Genomic DNA, 14,712 nt, shown 5'->3' on the forward strand with positions numbered 1-14,712 from the left:
TTACATCTGCATTTTTCTTCCCCTTCCTCCAACCCCCAAGTTGCTGTAGTTATGTTTCTGTTATCATTGGCCTGATGCTTTCAGTACACTGATATTTGTTCTGGGGGAGTGCCGAGTGCAGGGCACAGCTCAGGAGAGGTCCTATGAGGGCAGTGTGGAAAAGGCGCACAACATCGAAGCCTGTATTTATAAATAGGGGGATTTTTGTCTTGCTCAAGTAATGCATTAAAAACCCATATTTGAATCATTATTCTTGATCACATTTAGTTCTGAGTTAACGTAACTGCCTCCTGGGGACTTGTCTCCTAGGGTCATGTATTACTCTCTTCATTTTCTAACTCCAGCTATTTGAAGATCACGGTTCAGGTTACAAAGTGTATGTGGAGGAGATAAAGGTTCCTTTGCTTTGCTTTCTGAGCCTGTGCAGTACCTGGGGAGGGGGAAATGCAGAAGCCATTTCTGTATTGGGGATGGTCATGAAGACTTATTTGTAAACTCAAAGCTGAGATTATCCTGAGTCCATTTAAGTTAAAAACTGAGGTTTGGGAGGGGAGAAAAAGAAGCCCAGTAATTACTATGAGGCTTGTGATGAAGTGATGAAAGCTGGCAGCTCCTGTTGTTGCCCATCTTGCTCCAGTAATCTCTCCGCTCTTTTCCTCTTTACTCCCTGTTCTGCCTCCCTTCCCTGATGCCCCTCATTCTTCCCTGGCACTCGTTGCACTCCAGCAATGTGCTGGGAATCCCAAGGATGTCATGTCAGAGCCCAGATCCCTCCCCATGGCAGTGCCACCATGCCATGCAGGAGCAGCAGGACCCTTTAAAATAGAAAAGGCACTGGGTGCATCCTGCGGAACTTTGGAATGCATTTAATGTAGTTTAAAAACCAGAGCAATCCTCCAGGTGCCTTTTTCCAGCTGTGGTGCAGTATTTGGGTCCATCAGGAGCCAGGTGTAAATGTCATGTTCTCTTGGAGCTTGATGTTCTTGGCTTGATGCTGCTGGAGGAATTGCAGTGCTCAACCTCCAGGGGCTTCCTGCATGTCCCAGATAAAACATTCCAGAGCATGGCTTCCTTCAGAAGGCATCACTGTTTTGCTTCATGTGGTTGGAAATAAATATACATGAGGTTTCTGTCTCAGCTGGGTTGCTGTGCTTCCTCACATCCGTGCTTCCTCACATCCCTGCCTCCTCTGAAATATAGTTTTCCACTCTGGCAAGAGTGGTCTCCCCAGTGGTACCAATATTGAGCCTATTCTATGGGGATCCAGGACCAATTCACATGTCTTCAGCCTGATGCTGCCAGAGCCTGGGCTTTCTACTGGCTTTGGTGTGTGTCTTCTATGGCTTCTGCTGCTCCATTTTGTCTTGTATGATTTATTATAATTATCATTTGAAAATCCTGATTGGAGTTTCTGTTCCCAGCCCTGGGCTTGCACAGTGCAATGCACTGAGACCTGAGAGTGGCTGCCCACTGCCCCCCGGCTAATGCTGCTGCAAGGCTGTCACTGTTAGCAACTTTGCAACCCAGTGCAGCATTAATCCCAGGCAGGAGCTGTGTGCAGCCCTCCGAGCTCTACCTGGCTCTGTGCTGTATAATCAAGGTGTGCAGCAGGCACAATGCTCCCATCCAGGAATACTGTGGGTGTTTCAGAAAGAAGCACATTTTCAATGAATCTCAGCCTGGTTTGTGTTGAAGGGACCTCAAAGCTCCTCCAGCTCCAACCCCTGCCACGGGCAGGGACCCCTTCCCCTAGAGCAGCTTGCTCCAAGCCCCTGTGTCCAACCTGGCCTTGAACACTGCCAGGGATGGGGCAGCCACAGCTTCTCTGGGCACCCTGTGCCAGCGCCTCAGCACCCTCACAGGGAAGAGCTTCTGCCTAAGAGCTCATCTCAGTCTCCCCTCTGGCAGGTTAAAGCCATTCCCCTTGGCCTGTCCCTACAGGCCCTTGTCCCAAGCCCCTCTCCAGGTTTCCTGCAGCCCCTTTAGGCACTGGAGCTGCTCTCAGGTCTCCCTGGGGCTGGGCTGGTTTAGCAGGTGCTGCCCAGCAGCATGCTCTGTGTCTCCTTGCTGCAGTGCACTTATTTTTATCTACTCTATATTGTTCTCAGTAGAATTATTTTGCCCCCAGCCTTAGACAAGGGTTGCTACTAAATGAATTTGAGCACTTCCTTGAAGGTTAAATTGCTGCCTTGCAAGTTGGTGAGCAAGATGCTTCCTCTCCTTCCCCTCTGCAGAACACATGTGGGCTCCTGCCCTGACGTGGCAGTTTTGTGGAGTGTGCCTTGAAAAAGGCAAGTATTGGACTGAAATGCCACATTTATTCCTCTCAATGGCTCTTCTTGAGTCCTTTCTTATTAAGATGCCCACCTGGGAGCCACCTCTCAGGTGGGATCCTGCAACATTGGAGGAGGTAGTGCAAGTATTTTAAGTCACAAATTTGGGAGAGCTTCCTGTTGGCATCCCTGGGAGCATTTCTATAGGATGCAGGTCACAGAAGGGGGTCATGGCATTTTTGGGAGCTCCTCAAAAACAAATTGTCACTTGTAACGGCTCCCAGTGCAGTGCAGGAGTGTAATTTTGGCAAAAAGCACCCAGTTCTTGGAGCACCACCCTGGTGATGCTGGTCCTGCAGACTGGGTTAAGCCCGGCACTGGCACCGGCATCTTCATTTCACCGGGTGTGAAATTGTGTAGGTTGGACAAGACCTTTAAGCTCATGCGGTCCAACTGCCCAGCACTGCCAAGGCCACCCCTAACCCATGGCACTGAGGCCTCGTCTCCACAGTGCGTGAACACTTGCAGGGACGGTGACTGCAGCCCTGCCCTGGGCAGCCTGTTCCAATGCCTGAGCACCCTCTGGGGCAGGAATTGTTCCTCAGCTCCATCTAAACCTGCCCTGGTGCAGCTTGAGGCCGTTTCCTCTTGTCCCATCCCTTGTTCCTTGGGAGCAGAGCCCAGCCCCTCCTGGCTCCATCCTCCTGTCAGGCACTTGTAGGCAGCGATCAGGTCCCCCCTGAGCCTTCTCTTCTCCAGCCTGAACCCCCCAGGTCCCTCAGCCCTTCCCCATCACACTTGAGGTACTGGATTGTGTACTTGTTTAGTACTGGCTTTGGTGTTAAGGGTGGGTTGGTGATTGAAGGCTACTGTCAGGTGGGTAATATGAGGAATATACCTGAAAGTGTTCACTCCTGGAGTTGTTTCTCCATCATTGTAACTCAGCTAGAAGGGGTTGGTCAGTTCACTGAACACAGCAGGATGGCAGAAGCAGCTCCAGTGCATTGGATGGATGCAGTGATCTGGCTCTGGCAGAGCATCCCTCCCTGGTGCAAGGTGAAGGCTGTTCTACAGGTCCTTTTGTCAGTGGCCACTTTGGTTAACAAACACACTGCTGCAGGTTTTTAGCAGCTGTTAGCATGAACCATTAACTCCTCCTTTTAATTATTCAGTTTGCCTCTTCTAAATTTCTGCTGTAAGTGGAGCTAATAGGCTTTGCAGAGGATGCTTCCAACCACAGCAGTTCCTCCCCAGAGGAGCTCTGTTTGTGCATCACCAGCTAATCTCTTTTCTTCATTATCCCTTATCTTCCTCTAGCTGATTAATTGCTTTCAATTGATTTATAAATATTTGGTTGATACATGCAGTTGATGGGAGGGGAATGGGGTGCATCTGGGCACATGGGGTCATTGATCCATGCAGCCCCCCCCCAGATCTCCTCACCTGCCTTGCAAAGCTGAGTGATTTCAGCCAGGCTTTATGCCCTTCTCCTTTTTATTTCCCCCAAACCAGTAATTGTGCTGTGGCATCATTTTGAGTCTGTGCATGTGAACAAGCCCTGTTGCTTCTCATGGAGCTGGTTGTATAGCTGTTGGGTCATTGGTCTCAATCAAGGGCACGCTAAGGTTGGGTTTGTGCTTTGGTGGCTTCAGCCAGTGTGATGCAGGTTTCCAACTCATCGCATCCACTCCCAAATCTGTAGCCTATGGGCCCAAAAGTGGGAGTGGGTGAAATGTTCTTACCTTGCAGCTTGGGGCTGCTGGAGGGGCAGATGGGGATGTGAATGGAATGAAGGTGATGAATGATCTCTGCCCAACGTCCTTGCCATGCAAAGCCCAGTCCTGTGACTCGTGCACAGAGAGCTGCAGGTTTGGTGTGTAAAGAAGTGGGATTTGGGTAAGTTGTGGTGTCATAAAAAGATGATTTCTGTATGGAATTCCCTAACACACATAGATATTCTTGCTGGAGTGGGTAATGAAGAGGGATTGTTAGAATTGCTTATTTGAAACTCTCTGGAAGCTAAATGGCAGCTTTAAAAGACTAGACAGTAACATCTGGTTAGCAAAGACAGTGCCCAAATTGAGAGTTGAGCTGCCCACCTTCACCCCCATTAAAATCATGCCTGTCACTGAGGATACAGAAGATGTTTAGAAACAGCAGCACATTTGTACATATGGATAAAGTATTTCCCTTTCTAGGTAGGCTTCCTCATCTTTTCTTCCTGTTATTTCTATGTGTGCAGGCTGTTCCCTGCCGGTGCCCACATGGTCCCTGCTGAAATGGGCCGAGTGGGGTGGCCCTGGGTACACGATGGCCTTTGGTGGCCTTGCCGTGATGTTCCTGCTGTGCTGGGGGTGAGATGAGGCTTTGCAACCTCAACACGAAAAGGTTTCTGGAAGTTAGAGACCTGCCACGTAGCTCTGGGCTTTGTTGCTCTTTGATTATTAGTTTGATTTTGTATTCTCCTCTTTCACTACCACGTGGCTGGTGGCACAGGCACAACCTCAATGTATAGCAACTGAATTACATGTTGCTAATGAGAGATTGCCAATTGTGGGGGCTGTTTTAGCAGCCCAGGCTGCTGCTTTAGTGTATATTTGCAGGAGTTGTGTCTTTTCTTTGTCATCATAGATGATAATATATTCTCTGCAGCATGACATAGGATGAGGTTAAATGAATAATGTAAAACCTGGAATAACACTGAATCTATATTGGATGTGCTTTTTCCCCCAGCGTTGTTTTAGAAAGGAAAATATTGATTCTGGTGGGGTTCAGTGTTCAAAGCTCTCAGAGAGCCCGCGTTTCACTGATGGTTACACATGTTGGGTAGCCAACCCTGCTCTGTCCTCTCCATGGCTGTAAATGTCAGGCTGTGGGTGTCATCCTCACCTCCCCATATGCTACTTTAGCACTGATGAAGCTGAGGAGTGCAGGAAGGAGTTGAGGACATTTGCCACTGGATCCAGATGTGGCAGGAGCTTGGAGCTGGTGGCAGCCAAGGCAGGGAGCTGCAGGCTGTTGGCAAAGAGCACAGTGGAGGTTTTGGGTATGTGGCCCATAAGTGATGTCAATACAGAATGGTTTGGGTTGGAAAGGACCTTAAGATCATCTACTTCCAATATAAACTGGTAACAAGCTCAGAAAGGAGGATTTGAGGCTTTCCTTCCCTTCTAACTGCCCTCCAAAGCAGAGGTGCTCATTGCCCGGGATGGAGCAGGACAGGCTCTGTTGGGGCTGTCATACCAGATGAAAGCACCCTCCCCAGAATAGATGTTGTTTCCCCCCACCAGTTGCTTCCTTTGAATCCTAATTAGGGTGGATAATTTCTATTTGTTTTCCTTTATTTTGTAAGCAAATTCCCCCTATTCTGATCTGTATCATTTATTTTTGCAGGCCATTATCTTAGTCTCATTACAGGCTTTTAGCATTTGAATGACAACATTGTAAAGGCACCCAGAAGTTGTTAGGCATTAGTGTCTGTGATGATAACCATAATTCTCATGATAAAATAACAAACCACAATAGAAATGAGTGTTAGTTCAGGAAACTGTCCCAAAATCAGATTGCAGCAGGGAGCACTGGATGATGATTGCCCTTTACTCATTACTTTTTTGCCTCTTTACAAAGCAACTGCTGGTTTAAAGAAGGGGAATGTCACTGGACACTAGGCTGGGGAGGGACATAAAATAAATGGAGTATTTCTTTCTGTTGAGGTTTTAATTAATCACTGCAAAAACTCTGGTGCGATTATCAGGAGCTTAAAATACTCTGTCAGTACAGGAGGAGGAGGAGGTGCTAAGTGGTGCCAAGTTCCTGAATGAAAATTACTCTGGTTTTGGAGCCAGATCGATGTTAATTAATGCTTCGCCTCACACGTTCCATTCTGCAACCTTGCCACCATCAAGTGTTTCACTGGGTAAAAGCAGATGGAGGCTTCCCAAAGAAGCTCCCAGCCAAGCGCTCTCCTCAGTGACAATGCCAATTTGTCACGAGTGAAGTGTTTGACAAAAAGGTGTCATTTTTGAGAGGAGTTTGCCTGGAAAGAAAAACCAAAGGGAAAAAAGCAATCAGCTCTGTTTTGAAATATCTCCTTGCTTCCCTGTCCTCATCTTCTGCGAGAGACAGGAATGGAGAAGGTGGTTTCCATGGTGGAAAGGAAATCTTTTAGCAAGTTTTCCTGGAAGTAGGTTGCATTTTGCTGCAGGAGACCTTCGATGAGGGTCAGAGGCAGCTGCCTGTACGCAGCGCCATCCCCTTGAATGAAGTCTCCTGTTTCTGTGTTCCAGTGGATGTCTCAGGGGTTTTTATGGACAGCTCTGTTCTTCAGGGCAGACATGGCTCAGGTGAGGGCCAGCTGTGTCCAAAGGTGCATAAATGCATCGCTGACCTTCTGCAGAGGTACTTCTCATGGGGCTTAGACTATTCAGCAGTCACTGCAGGGGCCTGTGCCTTCAGGACAACAATAGACATCAACATATGTATGGTTGAGCAGCATTTCAGCCACCTCCGACTGCCATTAAGTGTTTTGGTGAGAACAGAACCTTTTTGAGCTAGGAACTATTTGAGCTGTGAGATTCCCAAAGGAAATCCAGAAACAAGGATGCTGGAGAGAGACTCTTCATCAGGGACTGTAGTGATAGGACGAAGGGTGATGGGTTCAGACTGGAACAGGGGAAGTTCAGGTTGGAGATAAGGCAGAAGCTCTTCCCTGTGAGGGTGCTGAGGCGCTGGCACAGGGTGCCCAGAGAAGCTGTGGCTGCCCCATCCCTGGCAGTGTTCAAGGCCAGGTTGGACACAGGGGCTTGGAGCAAGCTGCTCTAGTGGAAGGGGTCCCTGCCCGTGGCAGGGGTTGGAGCTGGAGGAGCTTTAAGGTCCCTTCCAACACAAACCAGGCTGGGATGCCATGAAGGGTCAGACCTGTCTGCACTGACACCCAGCCCCGTCCCCTTCCCAGCACAGGCAGCAGCCGGGATCTGTGGGAAGTGACTCAATGGACACAAAAAAGTCTCAGCTTCCTCCTGGCGTGGGGCCGGTGTCACCTCCCTGCCCTGGCCAAGGGACAGCAGCCACTGCTGGCCACGCAGTAACCGGTCTCTCCAAAGCAAGGAGAGCAAGGCCAGACCCCAACCCCACAGTGCAAACCTGGCCAAGGCACGTGCTGCCTTTTCACTGCCACCTTTTTCCATGCACCTTCCAAAAAGGGTTTTTAATCAAGCAGGAAGGGGAAGGGAATCCCTGGAGGTGGCATTGCTGTGTTAAAGAGCAGTGGGGCTGCACCCTCTGCTGCATGCCTGTGTTGGGAATGAGGATGGGTGCTGCAGGTGTGAGTAATGCTGTTTGGTCCATCATTAGTCAGTGCAGAGGGTTGGAGGAAGCTCTGCAGAGCTGCTCTTGGGGATCTTGTGCAACACTTGTGACGTGGAGAACCTCTTCCCTTAGCTTTGGTGCAGGGGCATCACTGCTGTACACTGAACTGGGGCAGATCATACCAGGAGGTGCACAGTTCCCTGTCCATCGAGCTTGTTTGTAAAGCAGGATTGAATGGGTGCGTTCTCCCGAACCCAGCTGTGTTTCCTTGCTCACTGGGGGTGCTGGGGCTGCTGCAGGGTCCCCGCTCCATTGGGAGCTGAGTCGACACAAGCAGGCGCGCTGCGACTTGATCCCCGGGGAGGGGAGTTGTGCAAACAGGGAGCAATGGGAGGTGATGCAGCAGCCAACAGTGGAGCTTTTGTGGGCTTCAAGGAGCTGAGCTTGGTGACGGCAGGAGCTGGGGCAATGGGGGCACTGTACACCCTGGCAGCGATGCCACGGGCAGTGTGAGCCATGTCAGTGCTGGCCCATTGGAGAGCAGCCCCAAGGCGAGGGACTTGGGGGTGTGCTTTGGTCCAGTGGAAGGTGTCCCTGCCTGTGGCAGGGGTTGGAACTGGGGTGAGCTTTAAGGTCCCTTCCAACCCAAAGCATTCTATATGATTCTATGATTGCATGCACTGGAGTTTGTCGCAATGAGAACCAGAGCTTGTTGCAAGGCAAAACCAACTCACTTCCCCTTCCCAAGCAGCTGGTGAAGAAGCAGCAGGGTAAAGAGCAGGGCAAAGCCCAGCAGTAGGCCTGGGGCTGGGGAGGGTCACGAGGAGGTGGGTAAGGACCTGGTTTGCTAATCCAGGCTTGCTTGGTGCAAGAGATGACAATGCTGCATCTCTTCCTAGCCAGGGGCGGCTCTGCAGTTACACTGTCATCTGCTTCCCAAACACGTAAAAAGCCCGTGCCTATGGGGTGTGCCTCAGTTTCCCCATGCCTCAGATGCTGCTGTTGTAGGGTGGGGGAGCTGGCTTCATCAGAGGCTTTGCTTTCTGGGTACCGTTGAAAAGCACAGCGAGGTGATGTTCTGTCTCTGATGGCGTTTTCTGAGCCCCTCCTGGGCAGAGCAGAAGGTGCCTCCAATGTATCTCCAGGCCAGCGGCCACCCAGCGCTAAGCGGCACGGGGCCAGTCAGTGCTCATCTAGCAAGGACGGCAGCAAAGAGACAGGCACAGAGAGAGCGGCCCAAAGTGCTTCTGCCCAGATGTTCACCTGTTTGGTGGGGGGGTGAATGTTGTGTGTAAGTGCATCTGCCGCGGAGGGCTTGGAAACACGTGCGCGGGCAGGTAGGTGAAGTGCAGGGAGCAAAAACTCAACGCCAGCGTGATGGGTTTCAGAGAATGGGTGTTTCTGGTGTGCATTTATGCTGCTTTTACTATAGAAAAGCAAGTGGTCCCTGCTCACCCCATCCCACCAGCTCCCCCTCTCAGCCCTTCCTCGCTGGGGGTCCAGCCATGGGGGTTTGCAGGGATGGGGTCCTGCAGCCGCAGCCTCCCTGGAGAACACACGTAATGCAAGCGGGAGGACGCGGCACCTCCTTGCCGAGCAGGCTGCGCCCTTGCCTCCCTCCTGCCTCAGTTTCCCGGGTGTCCGCGGGCCGGTCCGCTCGGGGGTGGCGGCGGCGGCAGGAGCGATGGCCGGGAACCATTTCCGCTCGGCTCCGGGGCGGTGCGGGGAGCGCTCGCTGCCCCCCGCCCCATGCCCCTCGGCTCGGCGGGGGCAGAGCCACTCCTCTGCCCGGTGACATCCGGCCGGGAAGCGCCGCGACCAGCGAGGGGTCAAATTCCCGGCGCAGGTAGCGCCGCGGCACTTCCGTGCGGAGCGGGCGGGGAGGAGCCTGCCCGGGCAGCCCCCGCCGCGGGCACCCCAGGCCTGGGGACCCCCGGCCTCCGCCATGAAGTCGGAGCAGGAGGAGAGCAAGCCGGGGCCGTGCCGCGGCGAACACGGCTTTGCTCCGCGGCCGGCCCATTGTTCGTGCCCATGGGGGCGGCGAGGGGCGGCCGCGGACGATGCTCAGGGCAGGGTGCCGTGCCCATGCTTAGCCCATGCAGGTAAGGGGGTTTGGGGAGGGTCCCGCTGCCCCTCGCGCGGGGCAGGGGGGGGAAGCAGCCCGGCGTGCATTTCTTCCCCTTGCTTTGTGCGGTTGGAGCTTGCTTCCTCCTGGAAGAGCCACAACAACGCCGGGCGATGCAAGCACGCCTTGGAGCTCACTGGGGCCGTGCAGGAGGGTGCTGTGCTGTCCCCAGCGCCAAGGGTGCAGCTCAGGGCAAGGATGAGGGGGGTTGGCTCTGCTGTGGCTGTGGGGAGGGCGAGCGAGCGGCTTCTCCTGCGCCTTTGTCCATTTTGTCTCATGGAGAAGTTGGAATGCGCCCGGAGCTTGGGGAGGACACGGGGGGGGGGGTTAAACGGTTCGTGTGCTTCTGAAAGCCTTTGCAGCCTCCAGCCTGCCTCCTGAACCCCTCTGCCCCCCTTCCCCTGCTGGCGCGCACAGGTTTGTATCGGGTTTTCTTTCTTCCCATCGGCATGTGAACAGGGCGGCTGAGTGAGTGGGCATCTTACATGAGGGAAGTCATGCTTTTTGGGGGTGTGCAGTGCCAGGACACGGGGTAACTTTGCTGGCAGATGGTCTCTGCGTGTCCTGCCCCATGGCCGTGGCTGGTGCAAGCGCCGGTTGATGGTGTGCGATCGGGGTGTATGGCTGGTGTCCTGTCCTGCAGCCAAATGGAAGCACTGAGGCCGAGCTGGTGTCTAACTTAGGGAATGCTCAAAGATGGTGTTTATAAGGATTTGCGCTTGTTGGGTGAAAACTTTAACCCAAAGTAAGGAGTTTCTGTATCCATGTCCAGGAGCAACAGCTCACTTGCTTGCAGCATCAGGGCAGTAAGCAGGAGGTGGAATCTAAACCTTTCTTCTTTAAAAGACGGATGTGTGGAGCCAAAATCCGCTTTTTTAGCCCAAGAGGCTCTGCAGCATGTGTCTGAGCAGCCTGGTACCCACCCTGCAGCGAGTGGTGGTGGCCAACAGCTCCTCTGAGGTGGTGCAGTGCATGGTGCCATGGGAGATGCTGTACCCAGGGGTGTAGCCAAGATGCACAGTAGTGGGATGGGGCTAAAGTTCTAATGGACAAATTAAAGGCCCTCACACTTATCCACTTGAAGGGAAAATTCTGTGAGGAGTTTATTTTGTGCTGCTGTGAGTCCACTGTGATGTGCAGATGTCAGAGGGAGAGGTTGGACATGTTGGTTCTGAACCGGCACATCCTGGACAGCAGCAGTAACTGGGTCTTTGTGCAAATCCCAGTGTATTTTGAGCTAACCGAAAGCTTTATTGAGTGGCTGCAGTTGGTTTCCGTGCTGTCACCCAGCCCTGTCCCTGGTGGTAGGCGCTTTTCCTCCACGCTATTCCTTGCAAGGATGTGCTGAGAGGGGTAAACCGTAACTTTTGCAAGTGACTTGGGAGGAGGGGTGGGTTGAGTCTTGGATCCCAAGCTGTGGAGCTACCTAATGTTCAAAGGTGATGAGATGCTCTTTAAAATACTAGTTTGACTCATCCCTAGGTCTTGAATTGTTACTTTAATCTAATAATGCTCTTTATCTTCTTAGGCTGTCCTTGGACAGAGGTATATGTACATGTATATTTATATGTGTGTATCTATCAATCTATCCTAGGCCATAGCTCAGGGCAGCTTCCAGCCATTCTCCTGCTGATGTCCTGGATAAAAACCCCCTTGACTTCTGGCCAGCAAAGCAAAAAGCATCTTGCTGGTAAACATGCAAAAGCAGCCCCAAATCTTATTTCACTAACACAAATCCTGCTGTTGATACTGCATTCATTTTTAATATGTATCCTCCAAAGACAGAAACACATGTACAGTAATTGTGTCAGCTGAGTTACATGGAAAAAAAAGAGGCTTTTAAATGGATGCTTTTAAAGTGATGCCTACTGCAAGGCCAGTAAAAGAAAGGATCTGCTACTGAGAGGAGTCCAAGGTGGGGTTTGCAGGAGTGGGAGTGGAAACTTCAGCCCCAAATGCTGTCTGGAGGTGTTCACTGCAATTAAAAACACCCCAAAAAATCTTATGTACGTTTTCTGTTAACAGTGCTTGAAGCGTAAAGGATGCAGAATCTGACAGTGTCACCAAAGTCTAATGGAAACAGCCAATTATTTCAGTGTGAATGGTGGTTGTCAGCAATTAGTGCAGGGACTGTTTAAATTGTATTAATTTCATTGCAGCAGATTTGGAAGAGGCTGGAATGAGTTGATGTGACCTGAGTGCTGCCTCCTTGTCCCCTGGGAATTACAGTGTGCAGCCAACATCCCCCTCCCTGAGGAAAAAGTAAAAATGGGCAAAAATGCTGGGAAAGAATGGCCTGTGGGAGACTTTGCACTGGGGTTGTTGCATCTGGGAAGATGATTCCTAATAGCAAATCTAACTTTGCACCCCAATATAGCAATGCAAGGCTGAACTGCAAAGGGTGAACTGAGCCCCAGTCCCCATTCAAAAGGGTTGATGCTCACTTCAAGGCACATCCAGCTCCTTTGTGGCTTCAAATAGAAGCACAGCCCCAGCCAGCTCACAGGACAGAGTGGAAATCCCTTCGAAGCTGTCTGTATGTGGAAGAAACAGAGGCTGCAATGAGGTTCCTGAGTAATTGTCCCTGTTTTCCTGGTTATTGGAACTTTGTGTAAGGATCGTTAAGAGCTGTCGGCAAACAGCACTTCTCAGATTGTTTATTTAGGTGCTTAAACTTGGCATAGCTGTGGGGATTTCCTACCCCCCTATTTTAAAATGAAGTTAAGGTTTCCCTTTCAAGTCAAGTCATTCTCTTAATGCAACTTACGCAAATAAAACAGGCTTTCTCCATGGGACCCTCTTGAGCTGGAGATGCTGGTTCAGATGGGATGGAAACTTGATATAATGCAAGAAATTGCCCCTTATGCCTCTCTACAAGGAGAGTAGGAGATGCTGTTGCTCCCATTGCTTCCCTGAAATGCCAGTGTCCTTCCCAGAAAACTACTTGAAAACTTGCTGAGAGAGTTGCTTCAAAGCCCATACCTGGTTTCTACAGCAAAGATGTCCATTGGCAGCAGCACTGGTAGGGAGTTGGGAAGAGCAAGGACAACAACGCTTGGGGATGTATTAAAAGAGCTGACAGCATGTCTTTCAGTATTAGAGCGCAGCAAGGGGTGTAGCTTTTTGCCTGTCAGACCTTGGCTCATGGATTGTGCTTTGCAATCTTTATTCAGATATATCCATACAAAAAAATGGATTGTGCTTTTCAATATGTATATTACAAAATACATGGATGCTGCAAAAAGGAATACATATTTGAAAGCACAATCTATTTTTGTATAGATATGGATGTAGCTTAAATTATATATCTGTAGAAGAAAGAAGCTCAGGTATCTGACTGATCCTGAGCTCAATAATTCAGGCTTCTCCGTAGGCTTTGGCTTGCAGCCGAAGGGCATCCAGTGGCGTGGGGAGCATGGTGCTGCACCTACAGCTTCTATAGATCTTGGATTTTAATCTTTCCCTAGTTCATGCCTCTATGGGGAGGCAAGTACTAAACTGAGGATTAAATTGCCTTGTTAGAGTCAGAGAATCCCAGACTGGTTTGAGTTGAAGGGACCTTAAAGCTCATCCAGTTCCAACCACGGCTGTGGGACCAGAGGGAGTGTTGTTCCTCCAAGGAAGCTGCATTGTGCAGTGCTCTATAGTGAGGACCTGTAAGAAGTTGCTGCAACTGCTTTTGGGCCATGCCCAAAGACTCCTCTGAGATTCTCAGCTGCAAAAATCCCCTCTGAGCTGCCTTTCCTTAGGCTGGTTTCCCCTGTTCCCTCTACGGAGGGGTCTCTCCCAGGTGGGGATTTTCCTTGGTTCCCACTGAAATGCTGCAATTTGCAGAAATCCCCTGGGATCAGTCACCCTTATACAAACTGCCCCGTGTCCATCCTGCTCTGCTGGTTAATCATTTCCCTGGGAATAGCCCACTGGATCCCCTGAGCAAGGCTGCTTGTAGCAGAAGGTGAACATGAATTATCAGTGGGGTGAAGAAAATGAGCAGTTAATGGCAGCCACTGGTGTTTTGTGGCTTTTGCACAGTAAACGTCGCACCATGTTCAAACCCCTCACACCCTCCTTGGGCTTCCCAAGGGCTGGAAGGGAAGCAGCATTTCTGCAGTCCCTGGGGTAGATGCTTTTGGCTTTGGCCACTTCTCCATTGCTGCTTTCTTGCATGGGTTTCAAGCCAGCACATTGGGGCTGCACTGAAATCCACCGCCTGGAGCTTGGACTGTTCTTCATTAGTGACTTTATTGCTAAATAATTTGCAGCATGGGCCTTGCCAGCGCTCCGACGGGAAGCATTTCAAGTATGCAAACCAGATTTTATGCTTTCCTGGTGCAGCTGCTGGCCAGACTGGGGGGAGCTGCCTCTCCCTGTCCTGCTGTCAGCATCACCTCCACATGGAACCAGCCCAACACTTGTGTGGAGGGACTATAGCAAATATGCAGGTTAAAACCCCTCTATTTCACGCCTGGGTGGCATCCCGCAGGCTGGCTGATACATGGGGAAAGGACCCAACTGCAGTAGCTTGGAGAGGGGGCATTTATTTTGTATTTCTGCTTGATTTTTCTGGCAACTGTAAGGTGTGCTGAGGGGTTTATTCTTCTCCCCACATCCATCGGTATGGTGCAGACTTGAGAAACAAGGTTTGGGAGCCCTACGAGGATGCTGCAGAGGGACTCGTCATCAGGGACTGTAGCGACAGGACAAGGGGTGATGGGTTCAAACTCAAACAGGGAAGTTCAGGTTGGAGATAAGGCAGAAAATCCAGGAAAACACTTTATTACCTAAGCAGTGGGTGCAACTGTAGGAAACAAGGTCAGTGGAGCTTTCCAGAGGGGTCCACGCTGGGCTGCTCCTGCAGTGCAGTTGCTTCAAGGAGTGTAGCAGTCGATGGGTGTAAATGTGAGATATTCAAGCTTCAGGTCTGCAGGAGAAAGCATCATCTTTCCCTTTCCACCCTCAGAGTGGTTTATTTGGATTCTACTGAGTTCTGAACAGGGATGGCTGGAG

General features: G+C 50.9%; 2 protein-coding genes across 3 annotated transcripts in view; both read left to right on the forward strand.

Annotated features, from left to right (window-relative positions):
• KAZN (kazrin, periplakin interacting protein) overlaps positions 1–14,712 on the forward strand; it is a 218,301-nt gene that overhangs the window by 189,437 nt on the left and 14,152 nt on the right. Inside the window, exon 1 of one of the 2 annotated variants that reach the window (XM_057424204.1) lies at positions 9,524–9,682. The exons of the other annotated variant lie outside the window; for it this stretch is intronic. Within the exon in view, the coding sequence (XP_057280187.1) occupies positions 9,526–9,682 (157 nt within the window). The 5' untranslated portion in view covers positions 9,524–9,525. Of the gene's footprint in view, positions 1–9,523; positions 9,683–14,712 lie in introns of those variants that run through there. 2 annotated transcript variants of the gene reach the window in all.
• FHAD1 (forkhead associated phosphopeptide binding domain 1) overlaps positions 1–14,712 on the forward strand; it is a 146,571-nt gene that overhangs the window by 77,885 nt on the left and 53,974 nt on the right. The gene's annotated exons all lie outside the window — the stretch shown is intronic.

The sequence above is a fragment of the Pezoporus wallicus genome, unplaced genomic scaffold, assembly GCF_028554395.1.
Source record: "Pezoporus wallicus isolate ANWC-B61680 ecotype Strahan unplaced genomic scaffold, APGP_CSIRO_Pwel_v1 contig_11175, whole genome shotgun sequence".
NCBI classification, from domain to species: Eukaryota; Metazoa; Chordata; class Aves; order Psittaciformes; family Psittacidae; genus Pezoporus; species Pezoporus wallicus.